This window comes from Quercus lobata, chromosome 12 (genome assembly GCF_001633185.2).
Source record: "Quercus lobata isolate SW786 chromosome 12, ValleyOak3.0 Primary Assembly, whole genome shotgun sequence".
In the NCBI taxonomy this organism is placed as follows: Eukaryota; Viridiplantae; Streptophyta; class Magnoliopsida; order Fagales; family Fagaceae; genus Quercus; species Quercus lobata.
The window spans coordinates 18562140-18583925 of NC_044915.1; the positions used below are offsets into that span (position 1 = coordinate 18562140).

Below are 21786 nucleotides of genomic sequence, written 5' to 3' on the forward strand. Positions count from 1 at the left end.
GTTCATTGTAAGCAGAAAACTTAGAATGCATATGGGGCAAGCACAATACGATCAAGCAAGTATGAATGTGATAATGAAGCATAACTCTATCATATAAGAACAATCACTATAAATAGTGACGACAATGAATATACACACGGTGAATGAATATCCGGACATGCAAGCAAATAAGCCTAATGCAAAGTATCATTTGCATGTCCAACACTCAACCAATACAAGAACACTAAAGCAACAAGCATTAGGTTTAAATTGCATCAAGGATACAAGATTTAACAAGGGCATAAGAGTACTAAAGAAAATGCTAGACATTAACTAAAAGTACTAAGCTACATAAAAAAGGGTACATAAAAACATAGTCAAGTACATAACATAAGCTTAAAATATGATTTATGAACATAGGCTAGTAATAGCACCAAAGAAAAACTAGAAGAGCTTGTTGTTTGATTGCTTGCTCTTGCATTGCTTGCGCCCCTTTGATTTAGCTCTCTCTCCCTATCAGAAACACCATCTCCCCCTTTTTGTCATGGAATAGCTAGTCATCATCTTCTTCTAGTTTCCTTTGGATTTGATCTAATTGAGTTTGGAGAGAGGAAAACTTTGTCTCAAATCGGGTGTGCTGAGAGTACATGATAGTTGTGAGGCCAAACAATTTTGTGCTTATGTCTTGCACGGAAGCCATGATGTTGTCCAACTTCTCATCGTAGGAGTGTGAGCTAGAGCTTGTATCACCTTGAGGAGCATTACTCTCTTGCTTGACATTCTTTCGGATATGGCCTTTTATAGCATTGAGAGTGGTATTTTTTATTAGTCTTTGCTTTGATTGAGGAAACTCATCTTCCATTATGGATACTCCTTTTAGCTTCAATATCTTTGTGATGAGGCAACAAAATGGAAGACAGTTCCTTGAGCCCGTCCTATAAGCAATTTTGACCAAAATGTGAAAGATATGAGAGCATACATCAATTTCTTCATCGGTAATCAAGTCATGAAGAAATATAGCCCAACCAAGATTCATATATCCGGTGCTTGAGAGAGGATAGAGATTATGAAACATTATTGTTGTGAGCAACCTCAACTTGGGGGATAAAAATGATAGACCAATTGATTTCCCATTTGAAGACATATCCAAATTTTCTCCGAAATCATCGAGAAAAATTTCAAGATCCGGTTCCATCTCATCATACACCAGTGGTTTTGTAAACATTGGTCGGTTGATGTTCAGAATGAGAGCAAGATATGAAGGAATTATAGTAAAGTCCTTTACTCTCCCCCAACATCTTAGCTCTTCCCCATCAAAGAGGGTATTCGCATAAAACTCTTTCACAAGCTCTTCATAAGGATCATCAAAATTCGATAGAAGGTAGTTCCAATCCTTAGAAGCGAGCCATTTAGGAATGTTTGTATCTAGAAGAGTAGCTTGCTTAACAACCCGTTCAATTACCATGGGGGCACTTTTGATGTAGCTTGAATACGCTTGAAATGCGGTATAGGATATGAATCGGGTGTCATTGAAAACTCCAGTTGAAGATCGAGTTTTCTTTGACTTAAGGGAGAAACTAGTGAGGTCAATGATTGGTTCCTTCCCTTTGTTGCTGCTTCCTTTCACTGCTGACTTTCTAAAAGGAGACATCTTTAAGCAGAGATCATGAAATAGCAAAAAGAAAGATGAAAACAAATGGCAACAAACTTGATTAGCAACAAGTTAGTACCAAAACAAAAATTATGAATTAAACCCTAAAAAATGAATTTTAAAGAGAAATTAAAAAAAAATGACATGTGAAGATGCTAAACATCAAAGCATGATATAATCATGGCATTAGACACACAACATGTCAAAGATTGTGTGTGTGCATCATTTGGAAAAGTGTGCATATAAGAGGCTTGAAATCATGCAAGGGGCAAAGTGTGAAACACATAACCATTAGTTGTTCCAAACATGGAAACATGATTATTCCAAAGTTTTGTACTCAACGGAGTCCAAAATTACACCCAAAAACATCTAAATGGACATTTTATCAACAAAATGGTATGCACACCACAATACAAAACATTGTATAATGCATGAGCATGTAATATCTTGACAGAAATATGAAAAACAAGCATTATGACATCATTCTCAACAAAACCCATATATCAATTTCATTAAAAACTACAAAAACCCATGTTCTTCAATAATATTTCAATATCTCAACAAAACCAACAAATCCTTGAAATAGAATGCTTTAAACTTGAAATAAAGTAAAAAGGAGTGAAAACCCATACCTTTTCTTGGATTTGGAGTGAAGATTGAAGAGAATAATGGAGGTTTTTGGAGTGAAAAATGTGGTTTTGAGAGAGGGAGAGGTGGAGAAGACAAATGGACAAACACGTGATGCGAGGGAAAGTGAAAAGTTTTGAAAAACTGTCTAATTTTTAACCCTATTTTTGCAAAATTTTTCGTGACTCAACTGACTTGCGAATGAGTCGCCAAAAACCCTTAAACCCAGATTTTGAAAAAAAATTTCTTGGTCTTTTTCACGATTGGGACTTACACTCGCCAAACAGTTGCGAGTGAGTCGCAAATGCCTTGGGTTGAAAAACTAAAAAATCAATTTTTCTGAAAATTTTGAAAATTCTTCTAAGTCTTTTTCACGACTGAGTAGACCACTCGCAAGTTACTTGCAAGTGAGTCGTGAAAATGTAGAGTTGCAAATTTTTGGATTTTTGTGAAAATTTTCAAATCAAAATACTTTCCAAAATCAACTAAAACACTTAAAAATCTTTTGATCAACAGATGCTTAAGCATGTACATCACATTTAATCAAGTACAATTACACAAATGAATAAGGCATTCATTGAACATAGATATGTGTGATATGGGTGGGTATCAATTATGAGATAGTCCTTAGTCTAATGTGAAGTTTCAATGATCGATTCAACCAAGTCATACACAACTAGCACTAAGTAGAGTGACCTATTTCAATTGTAGAAATAAACATATATGACCTCTGTTAAGGCATATTTGATTTGTTGTTAGGAACATATGTCAATTTAAAATTGGTTAATCATTTGACAAAATACACTTTACTTGTAATTGGGTAAATCTAGGATGTGTTTAATACTTCAAGTAACAAGATTTCAAGTTGAAGTGTTAAAGCCATGCAAGTCTGCCCAAGAAACAAGTGAGAAAGTGCTAGATTTTAAAACTCGACAGCTAGCATCTATCGAGACTTAAAAAGCTGCTGAAGCCCGAAACTCGACAAGTAGCTCGATAGATACCCTATCTGTTGAGGTTTATGAAAAAAAAAATTTCAGTTCTATGTTACATCCAATCCGTGAGTATGTGTTTAGGCTTTATTTTCTCACAACCCTAAACATATATAAGGATTATTTTAAGGGCCATCAAAGGTTGCGCAAGTGTGAAGCAAAGTTGTGTTCACGTAAATTGTGACTGGAGACAGAATTTGCCCTAGTTCATCTTTCTATTGAAGAAGCTGCTGTGTTTGTACACCTTAGGGTTTTGTGACCCAGGAACTTTGTGATCTTCATTGTATGATGAACTAAAGAACTTTGCAGCCAACATCTTTCTCAAGTTAGTGATTAAGTCGCGTATTAGGATCCGCGCATCTATTGGTTAGTCACGTACTGGGAGCCGTGCATTGAAAATGAGAGATTGTCACTACAAAACAAGTACAATTGAGTATTGGGGTAAGGGAGGTACTAGGATTCCTTTACTTGTAACCGTTTGTTTTGATAATAGTGGATTTTCGGGAGCGATGACCTTAAAATCACTCGGTGGGGTTTTTGCCGTGTAGGTTTTCCCCATTCATAAACAAATCACCGTGTCAATTTAATTTCCGCTACACTTTAGTTAATTGGTGATTTTTTTGTGCTACCACGCATTTTGCCTGTTAATTAAATTAATTAATTAACTTGGCTAAATCAATTGGTTAATTTATCACAAGGGGTCAATACATTCTTAGCCTATCAACTTTCCACATAAACTTGATTACATTGAGTTAGAAGCTTTTCATTTGGCTTCTTTTCTTTTGATAACATTTGATCATTTTGATCTTTACATCTCTTTTTGAGATTGATGCTTGAAATTTTTGATATTTCAATTTGATGAGTAAGCCTTTGTCTTTTGGCATCATACATTATAAATAGATGTCGCTTTCGCTTTTTCCTAGTCAAATACTAGTTTGTGTGATGGATTTTTCAGCTCATTATCTCTTTTCGAGATTTGACATTGATTGAGCTTTTAAGCAAAAAAATGAGTGGGAAGAGATATAGGCACAAGTCTACTCATGTCTCAAAATCAACAAAACTATTGACTAATCATTCATGACAAGTTTGAAGATCTATTTACAACAATCACATAGATGTCAAGATGTTTCCCACAAATATACAAGTGCATAGAGAACAAACTAAGCTTATTAATGCACAAAGCCATTAGTACAAAGGTACAAGGCTAAACATGCATGTGACAATGCACAACACCGCCGATCAGACTTTTTGGATTTTATACTTTTTATGTGTTTTTGGATTTTTGACACAAAGAAAAGTAAAGAATGATCAAAATCAACAAACAACCAAAGCTTTTAAACAACAAAAACAATTAAAAACATGCTAGAATGTAAAACAAACAAACAAACAACAATGTCACATTATATAGAAAGAATTAATGCATGGACATGTTATAATGCTTATGCATGAGTACCTTTCTTCACCCACACGTCACATGTGTTTGGGGTGATATCCTTTGAGGATTGGGTACTTGAGTCATGATTCTCCAACCTTAAGGTGAAGTTGGCCAAACATGAGGTGATGGTGTCAATCATCTTCAACACATCACTCATAACGGGTTCTCCTTCTTGCCCTTTTGGTTGCTTGGGTTTCCCATTGCCTTTTCCTTGTCTTCTTGGCTTTTGAAGATCTGCATTCTTCAATGCTTGGAGCTTGTAATAGTTTGGTCTAGTGTGCCCTAGGATTCCACAATGATGGCAATAGTGTTGCATTTGTGGACCTCTTTGTCTCTTAGGAAGAGACTTTCCTCTTGCTTTGGGCTTAGCCACAATTGGCTTGGGAGACTTTGTCAAAACCATTTGATTCACCACATTTGGCTTCTTTTCAGATTTTACATTGTTAACAAGAGGAGTTGATGCTTTTTTAGCCTTGAAAAACTTAATTTCCTTTGACACTTTAAAGTTTGAGCTACCTTCTCCGATATACCTTAAGCCATTTCTATCCAAAGAGGGCTTTTGATAGGCAAGCACTTCATCAAGTATAGGCAAGCACTTCATCTAGTTTCTTGGAAGTAACACGCTCCACTTTGGCATTTGCTTGAACAATCTCAAGCTCAAGAAACTTTATCTTGGAATAGGCATTGTTTAGTTCTTCATTTAACCCTTCAACTTCACACGTGGTCTCTTTGTACTGCGTGAGGATACTTTTATAGTCTTCTTTGGCTTTCTTCCTGTTTCTAATATCTACCTTCACTACTCCTGCATATTCTCCACTCTTTACAAGAAGTGCATTGTAGGATTCTTGCAATCTATCTGTTCCTTCATAAACGCACTCTTCTTCATCATCATTAGATTCATCTCCAACACCAATAGATTCCACTTCAGTATGCTCACCAAGCTCTTCCTTTAGAGCACTTAAATCTTCCGAAAAATCTATGGGTGCAATGGCCATGAAAGCGGAGTAGTTTCCTTCCCTATCACAGCTTTCTTTAGAATCAGAGTTTGAGCTATCTAAATCACTAAGGGTTGTAGCAAGAGCTCTACCCTTTCCCTTCAAATAGGTAGGGTATTCTTTCTTCAAATGATCATGCCTGTTTCACTCATAACAAGTGATTCCTTGAGAATGAGAAGAGTCTTTGGAATCCTTCCTTTTGAAGTCCTTCTTGTCTTTCTTGAAATTGGAGAATTTTCCTTTCTCAAATGACTTCCCATCCTTTTTGAACTTCAAGAATTTGCAAAAGTTCTTTGCAAGGAATGCCACCTCTTTTTCAACATCATCTTCTTCCAAGGAATCTTGAGCTTTAATTCTCTCATTAATCATCTTAAGAGCAAGGGATTTCCTTTTCCTTTGAGATGGAAGAGTGAGTTCATATGTTCGAAGAGAGCCGATAAGTTCTTAGACCTTTATCTCATCAAGATCCTTGCTTTCCACAATGGCGGTTGTTGATACTATATTTTGTTCGACCTCGATTTGCATGCCAGACCCCGAAAAATCCAAAATTATTATTTTCTCTCCATGGGGCCGTGGGAACATCCAGAATGACATGGTGCAACCCGTTCGAACACCGGAACACCCAAAGTGCCTTTTTCAGTTAAAATGACCAAAATGCCCCTAGTCAACCCTAGGTTGACCAAAAGTCAGACAAAGCCAAAATCCCCTCAAAATAGCACCTTTCATAGTTTTACATCAAACTCGAGCTTTTTAGAGATTTTTGGCAGCTTTGACCAAGTTTGACCCGGAGTTGACTCTTGGCAGGCCCTAGAAATCTTAATTTTGATCCAGCCATCAAAACATGTTGTAACCAATGGCATTGTGAATATTATCAAATTCTCAGTCCAAAGACTATTCATGGGTCGAAATCGAAGTTAGAACGGCCAAGATATCATGAAAACCAGGTTAACACACCAATCGATGCACCGCTAACTTCTAGAAGCCATAACTTTTGATTTGACCGTTGGATTTTCAAGTTCCATACCTTTTTAGAAACAAGAAGTCAAAATCTTTTCAGGGGTTGTCAAGTTCAACTCGATCCAAGACCTTTTGAAGGTGGCAGCCTTACAAGGGCCACTGTCTCATAAAGCGTGTCAGGGCTATAGAAGGCCCCAGGCACCTCCAAACCAAAAAAGGAGAGACTTTCCTGGGTGCCTGCTCTCTGCTGAAAGAAGTTTGAGCTTTTCTCCTCTTTTCCAATCACAAAAAAACACATAAAAACACATCAAAGTCTCTTGATTCCTTCTCTTCACCAAAAATACAGGGTAGTGTTCATACCCTCCATCTTCCTCTCCTTGGTTCCATACCTTGTATTTGAGGTTTAAGGGGTATGGATGTAACTTTTTAGCTACTATCCATACCCCTTTTTCTTTAAAAGCTTCATCTAGCTTTTCTCTTGCTCTTTTTGCCTTAATAACATGATTTATTGCTTTATCTTTCCATATACTTCCATGTTTGTTCATGTGTTAGTTGCCTTTTCTTCATGTTTTATGCTTTATGTCATATTTAGATCCTTCTTTCTTATGTGTTGATGTTTGGGTCTACATACTCACATGCTTGATATCATGTCTTCATCTATGCCTTGCTTAAATCGACATGTTTGTATGATTGTTCTATGCTCCTATGCATATGTCTATGCCTTCACATGTTTGTATGCTTGGATTTGTGTTCTTCCATGCTTTTATGCTTACATCCACATGCTTATATGTACATTCACATGCCTACATGCATATCTTCATGCTTATATGCGTAGATTGGTGTATTTACATGCTTAGATCGATGCGTTCTACATGCTTTATGCCATCTCTCATGTGCTTGCGTGCTTTATGCCTTGTTTATGTGCTTAGGCCTAGACTTTGTCTGTCATGCCATGTGCTATTGAAGCCCTTTTGTTCCTTTGATTGTATTTTCTTGTGTTTTGGCCTAATGGTTAGGACCCGATCTAGACCCTATGGTCTTTGTCATCGTCCATACACCAAGGCCCACATCAAAGGGTTTGGATCATTCCTACTTGCATGTCTATGCTTGCTTGTTTCTATGCTTTATGCTTGTGTTAGCCTCTCTAGTTCTAGGCTTTGCCATGCTTTATGCCCTTTGCGGGCTTGATCTTGTTTGGTTACATCCGACACCCACGAGGCTTTGTTTGAATGGGAAGCATCTCCAGATGTCGGGTTGCTTCTCGTACATACCCTTCCCTTTCCGCTCCATGTGATGCTATGCCTACCATGTTTGTTCGCGCCACCTGTTGGCTTTCTATGCATCTGTACACGCTTGTTTACATGTCCATGCATGAGTCTTGCTTGCTAGTGTGTCATCCATACTTCAACACAATGAAGCTATGGACATTCGATCCAAACCTACATTTTTCCCTCATGGACACGACTTTTTGTTTGCTTTCTTGCTTGTTTGCTTGCTTTCTTGTTTCTTTACTTACCATGTCTATCATGCTTATCTACTTTATGCCTCTTTGCATCTTTTCCTTCCATTGCTTGTCTGCTGGTTTCTTGTCTTTGCCTTTGCATGTACACACATAGAGTGAGGACGCATGGAGTTAGGGCACGGTCTCCTAGGCGCAAGCAAAAGGGCGAGGATGTGAGCATATGGATATAAGCCAAGCGGCTATGTTCAGTAGATTTAGGGGTCTAGCCTCTTCCATTTGGTTATGTACTCTTTTAAACCCCCTTCCTTCCTCCCTCCTTTCTCTCTTAGATTAGGAAAAATACCATTTTTCTTAGGCTAGGATTGGTAATAAAATCAACTAGAAACAAGTGACCAATCACACCTTAGAAAAACCCAATGATTGGTGGCGGCTTAACTTACCTTTGGTAATCACCTAAAATTTGGCCAAGATTCCTACCACCCCTCCAAAGGTAGACAAATATCTTCCTCCATCAAGAGAGAGAGCACTTGAAGCTTCGCGTGAGACTCCCAGAGTCAAACCACATAATTATCAAGAGGGGCCTCCAACAAGCCCCACGCATGCGGGAGCGTTGCCACGGTAGGTGGTCGAATAAAGGCCTGACGGCGGTTTTCTAGCTGTTCACAGCCTGGGCGTTGATATACTGGTGACTCCATTAGGGATCAATGAGAGTTTAGCTTTTAGAGCTTTTGATAAAACCATAATCTTTGGACATTGGCTTTCAAAAACACAGAAATTGGCATTGGCCTTTGGGGCTTTCCTTTTGACAAAGGCTTTTACTATATCCTAGTAGACTATTTTCAGAAGAGTAAAAAAATCTTTTTTCCAAAAAATCTTTTTCTGAAATGGAGGCTGTGAGGTATTTTCATGGGGCCTTATTGCTTTCCTCACATGCTTTACTGTTGTGAGAGACCAGGAAAATTAGGTGCTCTCAAAAAAGAGATTTTTGGGTGCTTTTTTAGGGCACCTCTCTTTTTGGGAAAGTGATGTGGAGTCGCCACTTATTTTCTATACAAAAAAATAAGAAAAAATTAAATACAAATTTACATGACTTTGTTCCATTTTCATTGATTGAATAAAAATGTATACATTTGGTAAATTGAATATTACATGGCTTTGGGTCCTAGTTACAAACTACCAAAAATGAAAAAAAATAAAGATAAAGCCTAGGTCTACCTATCCATAGTTACTAAATTTGGAGGCTAGGTTATGGAATGGAAAGGTGTTAGACACCCATTTCGCCCAGACAGTGTCTGGTCTTCTAGACTCTCATGACCGATGTACCCCTTTAAAGCATGACATGAATGATATATTGCACACATGAAAAACTAAATCACATAAGTCTAATTATGAATGCCTCCTCTTCTTTGTTAAAAAACTCAGATCTGTGTTGTGATAAAAAAAAATTGATTTGGTTTAGAAAAATCAGATCTGTTTTTGTACATGTAAAAAAAAAAAAAAAAAATCGTTTTTGGCATAGAAAAGTCAAATCTGTGTTGTGATAAAAAAAAGATTTGATTTAGTTTAGAAAAATCAGACTTGTTTTTGAAAACTAGAAAAATTGGTTTTTGGTTTGCTTGTAAAAAAAATTTGATCTGTTTTATAAGTACAAAAAAAAAGGAAAAAAAAAAAAGATTTGAGGAGAATAAAAAAATCAAACCTGTTTGTGAAATAAAATAAAAAAAGGATTTTTTAAAGGAGGACAACACTTATGAAATAAACCTACGCTACTTGCATTAAACAAAACAAACAAGACATCACTACTTTTTTTTCATTTCAAAATCTGTTATGCTAAAAAAAAATTCAGATCTACATTTAAAGAAGATATACATCAGTTTTTTGGATTTAAAACACTTCAGGTTTGTATCTAAGGAAGTTACAAACCAGTTTTTGTTTTGAAAAAAATTCAAATTTGCATCTAATGAAGATGGAAATCAGTTTTTTTTTTTTTTAATAATTTAAAAAATTCAGATCTACATTCAAATCAGTTTTTTGATTGAGAAAAGATATGATAACAATAAGATTTTTGAAATAAAAAATAGATCTTAACAATAAAAACATCATAAACACATTCTAATAGAGAAAATATCAACAACACATGATATGAGCATTGCAAAATCAAAACTAAACACATATTTATTCATGCATCACAAAATTAAAAGAGAAAGAAGAAGAAGAAGTAAAGAAAAGCTACCTCTTGCATGGACGTACTCTTTTTCTCGAGAGAATATTTAAGGGTTCAAAGAAATTTATGCAATTGTCTTTGAAACCTAAAAATCCTTGTTTACAAAAATTAAATTCTTAAGACTAAAACATCATAACAAGCAGATTTTTGAAATAAATGATAGGCCAAGAATCTATTGACCCCTTGTGATGAATTAATTGATTAATTAGCCAAGTTTATTAATTGATCAAATTAACATACAAAATGCATGGCAGAACAAACAAATCACCAATTAAACTAAATGCAGCAGAAAATAAATTGACGCGGTGATTTGTTTATAAATGGGGAAAACCTACATGGCAAAAACCCCACCGGGTGATTTTAAGGTCACTACTCCCGAGAATCCACTATTATCAAAACAAGCAGTTACAAGTAAAGGAATCCCAGTACCTTACACCAACCTACAGTTGTATCCTTACCCCAATACCCAATTGGACTTGTTCTATAGTGACAATCTCTCCTTTCAATGCATGGCTCCCAATTCGTGACTAACCAATTGCGCGGATCCCAGTACACGACTTAATCACCAACTTGAGAAGAATGTTGGCTGCAAAGTTCTTCATAAAACCCTACGGTGGACAAACACATCAACTTCTTCAAGAAAAAGATGAGCTAGGGCAAATTCTGTTTCTAGTCACAATTTGCATGAACAAGACTTTGCTTCACACTTATGCAACTGTACGTAACCTTTGACAACCCTTAAAATAATCCTTATATATGTTTAGGATTATGAGAAAAGAAAGCCTAAACACACTCACGGATTGGATGAAAATCAGCTCTGAAAAACTAAGTTTTATAAACCTCGATAGATAGCCATCTATTGAGTTAGCTATCAAGCCACAGGCTTCAGCAGCTTTTAAATCTCGATAGATGCTAACTATTGAGCTTTAAAATCCAGCACTTTCCCACTTGATTCTTGGACAGACTTGCATGACTTTAATACTTGAACTTGAAACCTTATTTCTTGAAGCATTAAACACATCCTAGATCTACCTAATTACAAGTAAAATGTGTTTTGTCAAAGGATTAGCCAATTATATAAAATGTTGACATATGTTCCTAACATTGAATCACATATGTCCTAAAAATCTCCCTCTTTGGCAATTCATGACAAAACTATAACAAACAAATGAACATATGAGAGAAGTCATAAATCACTCAACTCATACTCACTTGTTGAATACTATAAAATCTATTCTAACACAAATTCTTGAAAAACTTTGCAAGAAGAGAGTTTATGGCAAGTAGACTTTGACAACCTGTATTTCTGAAACACTTTAAACAAAATTCATCACGGTATCTTAGTGTGAAACAAAAATAATAGATTGCATACAATAAATAAGAAACATGTGTATAAAGAAAGAAAAGAACCAACATATGGAGAGATAGGTGAAATAACATACATCAATACGTATAAAAATCAAATATAAGGACAATTTATGTCAAGTGGTCACAAGACCAATATACAAGAGATAATGTATCTAAAATAGAAAGAAAATAAAAGATACAAGAATCCTCACTACATCCTTCATATAAACACTGCCTCTATCTCCTATACTAACCCTCCCCTTATGAGTAAGACTACTCTCATCTCAAAATTACTCCCTCTTTTTGTCATGAGTGACAAAGGGCAAATAAATCAAGTAGGCATCTCATCATCACTAGGTGAGCCATCGTCATCATCCTCAGCATCATCAGCACTGCTAGAGCCATCGTCACTCTCTTCCTTAGATGCCTCGAGAGAAGGAGAGGAAGCCATTATGAAACCACCCATCACAGCCTGTCGTCGCACGATATGATCAACACGGGTGTTCACCTAACAAAACTCATCACTAAGAGTGTCAAGGCAAGCATCCATGCGCACAAGTTATGGCATAATGGCCTCAAATGTCACTCCACCCGCTGAAGAAGAAGGAGCGGAGGAGGATGGGGCGGTAGAAGCCGAAGGAGCTGTCGTCTGTGTCTGGGGCTACCTAGGTCTCAACTGTGTTGTGCTCCGTCAAACGGTAGCTACATCTATGGCACACATATACGAGAAGTGGGGAGACTCAGGATAGAAGATAGAAAAATAGCGAAGGAGTCTTGTGATAGTGGAAGGAAAAATGAGCTTATCACAAGTCGCCGTATCCTTATAGACATCTATAAGGGAAAGTATAAAGTGTGAAGGGAAGTCAATAGAGTGATCCTTAATGAGGGATAACAAAAACTGAGCATGAGGCTCTGTGATAGTGTTATAGTGTGACAACGAATGAAGAACAAATGTCATCACCATGTTAAGGATTCTTGGACCTTTAGCAAAGGCCAAGCACGAGGTGTTTTGATGATCACCCCATGAAGAAGGTGTCTCACAAAATAGAGACGCGAGCTCTTCTTTGGTCACTGTCCTCAGACGCTCAGAACTAGGGTAGTCAGGATGCGCTACCCTAGGGACGTGTAGTACCTCGGATACAATATCTGAAGTAACTACCATGTGTATACCCCGAACGTGAGTATAAAACTGAGGTATAGAGTAATCAAATCTGTGCATATTGGAGTAGAACTTCTATATGATCACGGAAGGGCATGTGACCAGGACGCTATAAAGTGACTCCCAACCCCTACTTTGGATGACAGTAGATAGGTTAGTGTCAGAAAAGTTTGACAGAACAACTTGGTGTTTCGAATGAATGCCGCGTCGTGAAAAGTTCTCCAAGAAGTTTGATTTGGCCTTCTCATCACGGAATTGAACATGAGAGGGAGTGGGGTCAGATGGAGAAGAAGAAGAAGATGCCCCAGAACGAAGAGGGTCCCAGGATGAAGTAGAATTAAAGTTTAGGTGCCATGATGCAACTAACGTAAGAGAGAGAGAGAGAGAGAGAGAGAGAATCAGAAAAGTACCAAGCATTTTTAATATCAAATGATAAAAACAGGAAGGTACGTATGCATGAAAATGCGTAAACATGTGACATGTAAATTTAAATGTATCATGGGCTCAGCCCAATCCAAACCTACCAGCACACATCAAAGCAACAAATTAAACACACATCTAAATGCATGAAACATTGTTATAATGTGAGTGTGATGAAATGCATGAGGTTTTAAACTTATTTAAGCAACACCCATCCCAAAAAATTGCATAAAACCTTCATCAATTTTGAAAAACCCCAAAATTTTTCAAAAACCCAAAACCTAGATCTAAATGCAAGAAATGCATGAAGAATGAGAGATAAAGAGATCATACCGAGTGATTAGAGACAAGAACGAGCCGGAAATCACGTGGAGTGAAGGTTTAGAGAGAGAAAAGTGTGTTTTGGAGGTGAAAAGGTTGAAATCTATCGAGAGATCGAGGAGAGTAGATCAGAAATCGCAAGGTGCGTATATATAGAAATCTCATAAAGCTCGATCGATCGAGAGCTATCAAGGGCTATCGAGCTTTAAAAAGGCATGTTTTAGCTATTAAACTAGCTATCGAGGATCTAACGAGAGGTTTCCTCAACAATGAAGCTCGATGGATCAAGGTAGCTATCGAGGAGATAGAAAGTTTCTCAATGGATCGAACTAGCTATTGAGAGCTATCGAGAATGCGATAAGAAAAAGCTAAAGGGTCTCGATAGATAGCTTATCTATTGAGAGCTATCGAGAAGCTATCGAGATTGCTTAAAAACAGTTTTTCAAAGAAGAGAAAAACACAAATATGAATGCAATCAAGCATGCTACTCAACCAAAGATCCAAACAATATTTTAGGCTCTCAAAAACATCTCTTAACACGAAAAATGTTAAGCACATAGATCCCAAAACACACACACACACACAAAACAAGTCTAACCAATTTTATATTTAAAAAACAAGTTAAGGTAGTTTAGTGAGCATACATTAATACAAGTATTCCTTGTGATGGCCAAATCACATTGTACCTACACATGTATCAAAAGTAGTAAAGAATATTGCGTGTTGTGTGTGAAGAACATCGCAAGATTGCATATGTGTCTACATGTTATGACGATTTAAGGTATGAGAAAATCACTTTAACTCTTACACAATCATTACTGTTTGATGGGAATTATCATCTTTGAGGTACATCTTATAACTCCTACATCTCCTAGAATACACACTTGCAATCATATATAAAGCATTTGATTCCTTTTGCTTTTTATTTTTCTTTGCATCTTTTTCTTTTAAGCAAACCATGCATGGGCATATATGAGAGAGAAAATAAATACCCAATTATGTTAGGCATTTGACATTCCACTTTTGCTATGTTGAAACATACAAATGTCATTTCATGATTGGTGGGCAACAATGGTGAGATGGTTATTTATGCATTTCTCTTAGGATTTTCTAGTCTTTCCCGTCAAAAAGAGTGATACGAGTGTTAAGTACAAGAGATCACTTAATCTTACTCATCACAAACACGAGCCACAAAGCTCACTTGCTTAGTTGTGCATAAAGATGCTCATCTAAGTTACAAAAGATACAAAGTTTAGAAAATTTTGTTTGAATGGCCATCCAAGGTATACAAGTACCAATGTACACAAGCACACACTGTTTTTGTATTTTTTAGATTTTTCTTCTTTTTTCTTTTTTATGAAAAACAAAATAAAACAAAATTGAAAGGTAACCAACAAAAACATGTTTAACAAGACAAATCAATGCATAAAACTAGATGCAAATACATGAGGAAGGAGGAGGAGAAGAAGAGATCAATCCATGGAGATGACACCAATGTTTTGGCAAAGGAATTCAAACCATTTGTTGTCAAGAGGTTTTGTAAACAAATCAGCCTTCTAATCATCGGTGTGAATAAACTCAAGAGTAAGAGTACCATTTTCGACAAGCTCCCTAATGAAGTGATGTTGAATCTCTATGTGTTTAGTTCGAAAATGTTGAATTGGATTCTTAGAGATATTGATGGCACTGGTATTGTCACAGTAGATGATAAGATGCTCTTAACAAATACCATAATCATGGAGGAGTTTTTGCATCCATAGAAGTTGGGTGCAACAACTATCAGCAGCAATGTACTTAGTCTCTACAATGGATAATGAGATGGAATTCTGCTTTTTGCTCATCCAAGAGACATAATTATTACCCACATAGAAACAACCCCCCGATGTACTCTTACTATCATCAGCATTCGCAACCCAATCAGTGTCAGAATACCCAGCTAAGACATCATTTGTGTCCTTGCTATACCACACACTAAAGTCGGCAGTGGTTTTGACATACTTTATGATTCTTTTCAAAGTAATCATATGAGACTCTTTGGGATTAGCCTGATATCTTGTACACATTCTCATACTGTAACTAATGTCAAGTCTACTAGCAGTAAGGTAAAGAAGACTACCTATCATACTTCTATAAAGAGATGAATCTACACTTTTACCTAACAAGTCAACAGTGAGTTTAACATTTGGGCTCATAGGAGTTTTAACAGAACTAGCATATTCTAAACCAAACTTTTTCACAAGATTTTTAGCATATTTAGATTGAGATAGGAATATACCTGAATCTTGTTGACGAATATGCAATCCAAGGAAGTGAGTCAGTTCTCCAATCATGCTCATCTCGAACTCGGCCTGCATAAGTTTTGAGAAGTTATGGGCAAGTTCATTCTTCGTTGACCCAAAGATGATATCATCAACGTAGACTTGAGCAATTATCAACTCGCTGTCTTCCCTTTTTATGAAGAGAGTTTGATCTGCTTTTCCTCTTGTGGACCCATGTAACACCAAGTATTGTGTGAGCCGATCATACCAAGCTCTAAGGGCTTGTTTTAACCCATAAAGTGCCTTCTTGAGATACAACACATGATCCGAAAAGTGTGGATTAATGAATCCTTTTGGTTGAGCTACGTAGACATCTTCTTTAAGGATCCCATTCAAGAAAGCAGTCTTTACGTCCATTTGATAGTGCTTGAACTTCAAGTGACATGCCAGGGCTAAGAGAATTCTAATGGACTCTATACGGGCTACCAGAGCAAATGTCTCATCATAGTCTACTCCTTCCATTTGTGAATATCCTTGAGCTACAAGATGAGCCTTGTTACGGATCACATTACCCCCCTCATCAGTTTTATTGCGGAATATCCACTTTGTGCCGATGATGTGCTCACCCTCCGGTTTTGGTACCAAAGCCCAGACATCATTCCTCTGAAACTGAAGCAGTTCATCATGCATAGCTTTAACCCAAATTTCATCCTGAAGTGCTTCCTCAACTTTAGTGGGTTTAACTTGTGACAAGTAACAAGAATAAGACACAAAGTTAGCAACACATTTATCAACTGTACACTTCCCTAGTGTAAGTTCATTCATATTTCCCATAATAACTTCAGGAGGATGATTCAATTTGATCCTGGAGGAAGGTCCTTTCTCTTCATGGGTTTTAGAATTAGGTGAAGTTGATATGTCTGTTGAATCTTCTACAATACTTTTAGTATCTGGAGTACTAGGATATGTAGGTTCTTGTTCAACAATTTCTTGAACTTCGTTGGGCTTAGGAGGAAGAATTTCTTTGGGGATTTCCTCACCAAATTTATCAGAACTAGATTATAAGGATTCATCAATAACAACATTTACTATTTCCATTACCTTCATGGTTCTTTTGTTATATACCTGATAAGCTTTGCTTGTAGAGGAGTATCCCAAAAATATTCCTTCATCACTTCGGGAGTCAAATTTTCCCACATTCTCTCTATTCTTGAGAATGAAACAAATACTCCCAAAGATTCTAAAGTACTTCACATTTGGTTTTCTTCCCTTCCATAACTTATATGGAGTCTTCTTGGTACCGGGTCTAAAATACACCTTATTAACCTTATGACATGTAGTGTTAACGGCTTCTCCCCATAAGTTCCTAGCCATATCCTGGTTGTGCAACATGGCTCTAACCATCTCTTGAATAACTCTGTTCTTTCTTTCTACTACACCGTTCTGTTGAGGAGTAATAGGAGCAGAGAATTCTTGAGATATACCTGATCTCGTGCAGAAGGACTTCATATATAAGTTCTCAATTTCCCTACCATGATCACTTTGAATCCAATCAATCTTCAGGCCCTTTTCATTCTGCAATCTTGTCCACAAGGCTTCAATGTGCTCAGGAGCATCAGACTTGGATCGTAGGAGAATGATCCAAGTGTTCCTAGTGAAATCATCTACCACAACCATGATGTATCTCTTTCGACCAAGAGACTCAGTTCTAGTTGGACCCACAAGATCTAGATGTAGTAGCTCCAATGGTCTAGATGTAGCAGATGTCTGAGTGCCTGGATGTTTAACTTTTGTCTGTTTCCCAAGCTGACATGGTCCACACACCACATTGCTCACTTTACTTAGCTTTGGTATCCCTAAAACTGACTTATGCTTAGATACAATTGAAAGATGTTTATAACTAGCATGTCCCATCCTTTGGTGCCATAGATCTTCATTTGGTAAATGAATGCTATTGCACACAATATCAGCATTAGGAACCAAGCCATAACAATTGTCTGAAGTGCGAACGCCACTTATGAGTTTCTTTCCAGACTCATCCATGACAAGACATTTTCCTTTTGAGAATAGTACCATGAAGTCTTGATCACATATTTGACTTATGCTTAATAGGTTCACTCTCAGACCTTTTACATATAGAACATTTGCAATGTCTGGCAGTCCTGGTAGAGAGATGATTCCCTTTCCTTTAATCTGTGATTTGCTCCCATCACCAAAAGTGACATTAGCACCTTTCGTAGACTCGAAAACCTTGAAGAGAGATCAGTCTCCAGTCATGTGTCTTGAGCAACCGCTATCAAGGTACCACAAACACATGTCCATAACCTTAAATGCAAACTTCATCATGAAGCACACTTTGTGCTTAGATGACAGATCAATGGGAATGGTGTTTTTTCTCATCTGTCTTTTATGAGCTAAACCTTTAACTTTCACTCTTCTCAAACGAATTCCTTTGCACATTTTCATTCTAAGAAAGTCTAGTTTCTTCTTTGCCAAGTTGAGATCTTTTTCAATAGTCATCACAATTGAATTCAAATAACTTTTAGACTTGCATATTCTGATACACTTAAACAAATAGAGATTAGAAAAACAAAATGTATTTGAAAACAAAGATCTCTTCAAGTCGATTGCAACCATGACAACAAGGGTCAATGGATCACACAGCAAAGATTAACCCTAATCAGAGTGTGCCTGCTTTGATACCACTTGATAGGTTAAGAATGTATTAACCCCTTATGATGAATTAATTAATTAATTAGCCAAGTTTATTAATTGATTAAATTAACATACAAAATGCATGGCAGCAGAAACAAATCTCTAATTAAACTAAATGTAGCGAAAAATAAATTGACACGGTGATTTGTTTACGAATGGGGAAAACCTACACAGTAAAAATCCCACCGGGTGATTTTAAGGTCATCACTCCCAAAAATCCACTATTATCAAAACAAGTGGTTACAATTAAAGGAATCCTAGTACCTTATACCAACCTACAGTTGAACCCTTACCCCAATACCCAATTGGACTTGTTCTATAGTGACAATCTCTCCTTTTAATGCACGGCTTCTAGTGCGTGACTAACCAATTGCGCGGATCCCAGTACACGACTTAATCACCAACTATAGAAGAATATTGGCTGCAAAGTTCTTTAGTTCATCACATGATGAAGATCAAGAAGCTCCTTGGTTACAAAACCCTACGGTGGATAAAAACAACAGGATCTTCAAGAAAAAGATGAACTAGGGCAAATTCTGTCTCCAGTCACAATTTGCATGAACAAGACTTTGCTTCACACTTGTGTAATTGTGCATAACCTTTGACGGCCCTTAAAATAATACTTATATATGTTTAGGGTTGTGAGAAAAGAAAGCCTAAACACATACACACGGATTGGATGAAAATCAGCTCTGAAAAACTGAGTTTCATAAACTGCGATAGATAGCCATCTATCGAGCTAGTTGTCGAGCCACGGGCTTCAGCAGCTTTTAAACCTCGATAGATGCTAGCTGTCGTGCTTTAAAATCCAGCACTTTCCCACTTAATTCTTGGACAGACCTGCATGGCTTTAACACTTGAACTTTAAACCTTGTTTCTTGAAGCATTAAATACATCCTAGATCTACCCAATTACAAGTAAAATGTGTTTTGTCAAGAGATTAGCCAATTACATAAAATGTTGACATATGTTCCTAACATTGAATCACATATGTCCTAATAATAAAAAATAGATCTTAACAATAAAAACATCATAAACCCATTCTCATAGAGAAAATATAGACAACACATGATATGAGCATTGCAAAATCAAAACCAAACACATAGTTATTCATGCATCACAAAATTAAAAGAGATATAAGAAGAAGAAGTAAAGAAAAGCTACCTCTTGCATGGACGTACTCTTTTTCTTGAGAGAATATTTTTAAGGTTTGAAGAAATTTATGCAATTGTCTTTTAAGAGAGAGAATATCAGAAAGGAGAGTCAGAAAAGGGGAAATCTGAGAGAGTCAAAAAGTGTCTTGAATTTTGAGATTCAGTCTCTATTTATAGAGGCTGGAAGGCTAAAAAAAAATAGCTTAGACGATTAGAATACGAACTAGGACGCGTCCTTATCACTAAAAAATCGAAAAGGATGTGTTTTAAACTCACCTCAATGCCCTCGGGCCAAAGCCCGATTGTGTGCCATTCATCACTCCAAAAGTGTCGAATGGCACTTTAGGAAGTCAATCACGCTTTTGAGTTTGGGTGCATTTTGGACTCTTTTTTTAAGGTTTTTTGAGTAAGGACTTGCACTTAGATGCGTTTTTAATCCGTATTCTAAAAATTAAACTCTTTTCTGGATAATTCAGGTCTTTTCAGCAACAATTATCTTGTAAATAAATACTCTAAAAAAAATCTTGATTATCCTCAATTTTGTTGTTATCTGATTATCCCCTTTATTCCCATGCAAACAATCCTATTTTTGACACTAACTATCAACCAATCATAGAATTATTTAATTAATTTTAATTGTTTAACCAATCAAAATTAATTGAAATTAATCATGCGTGGTTGACTCTACCTGTGATGCCCCAATTTGATTGATTGTGTGATGTGTATGGGTGTGTGATGAGTCCCACATCGGGTATTTATTGGGTTGAACTGGGCTTTATTAACAACTATAAGGAGCCTCAATTGTGACTAGTCCTTTTGAGGTATAGCGCAGATGTGGCTAGCGCTTTTCCTTGGGTCGTTATATATGGTATCAAAGCCAGGTTGGTAATTCCGTGTGGGCTTAGAGACATTACTCCACAAAGTGGGCCCTAACGAGGACGTTAGGGATTTAAGTGGGGGAGATTATGATGCCCCAATTTGATTGATTGTGTGATGTGTGTGGGTGTGTGATGAGTCCCACATCGGATATTTACTGGGTTGAACTGGGCTTTATTAACAACTACAAGGAGTCTCAATTGTGACTAGTCCTTTTGAGGTATAGCGCAGATGTGGCTAGCGCTTTTCCTTGGGTCGTTCTATAGCCTTCAATCAAATTGGGCCCTAACAAGGACGTTTGGGATTTAAGTGGGGGAGATTGTGATGCCCCAATTTGATTGATTGTGTGATGTGTGTGGGTGTGTGATGAGTCCCACATCGGGTATTTACTGGGTTGAACTGAGCTTTATTAACAACTACAAGGAGTCTCAATTGTGACTAGTCCTTTTGAGGTATAGCGCAGATGTGGCTAGAGCTTTTCCTTGGGTCGTTATACTACCTAGACACAATGCATGCTAACCATGCAAACATGATCCTGCGATATCTTCCGATTCGATGGTCCGATTTGGAAATTGGGCATACCGTCATGTCCATTAGAATCTTGAGATCATTTTTATGATATGCAATGAAAAAATTAATGCATGTAATACAATCATGAATTTTGGGTACATGAATGGTCATTCCAGTCATCTTTCTTGATTAAATCATGGGTGCAAAATCGAGTGTCTACAGAATGCCCCTCATTGACAGAGTTTGGAAAGTGAATGTCAATGTAAAACAAAGATATTGATTTAAGCGGCTATGATTTAATTGAGGTTGAATTTTCAAATATTACCTAGCTCTCGAACCTAAAATCTGGGAACATAGAACTAATGCTTTACCTTTTGAAAAAAATGAAAATTGCAAATGCTTGACCTACTTGATAGCTGATGAATCTTGAAATGATTCTTGATAATTGAGGTGATCGAGAGGCTTTTCTATCTCAATATGAATGTGGATGGTAACCAAAGGGCTTTTCTACCTCAAAATTGGAAATGTGGTGACTAAGGGGCTTTTCAACCTTGATCTTGAAGAAAGGTAACCAAGGGGCTTTTCAACCTCGAAGTAGGAGCTGTGGCGACCAAAGGGATTTTTAACCTTGATCTTGAAGAAAGGTAACCAAGGGCCTTTTCAACCTTGGAACCGAAGCTGTGGCGACCATAGGGCTTTTCAACCTC

The 21786-nt window shown here is 37.0% G+C and overlaps 1 protein-coding gene across 1 annotated transcript; it reads right to left on the reverse strand.

The window, feature by feature from the left end:
• Positions 1-339: 339 nt before the first annotated feature.
• On the reverse strand, positions 340-6238 carry LOC115972475. The gene is made up of 2 exons (XM_031092780.1): positions 4700-6238; positions 340-1630 (listed from the first exon to the last, which is right to left on the reverse strand). Exons 1-2 carry the CDS (start codon positions 5280-5282, stop codon positions 1617-1619), a joined length of 597 nt encoding a protein of 198 aa, XP_030948640.1. The 5' UTR covers positions 5283-6238; the 3' UTR covers positions 340-1616.
• Between the last annotated feature and the right edge of the window lie 15548 nt (positions 6239-21786).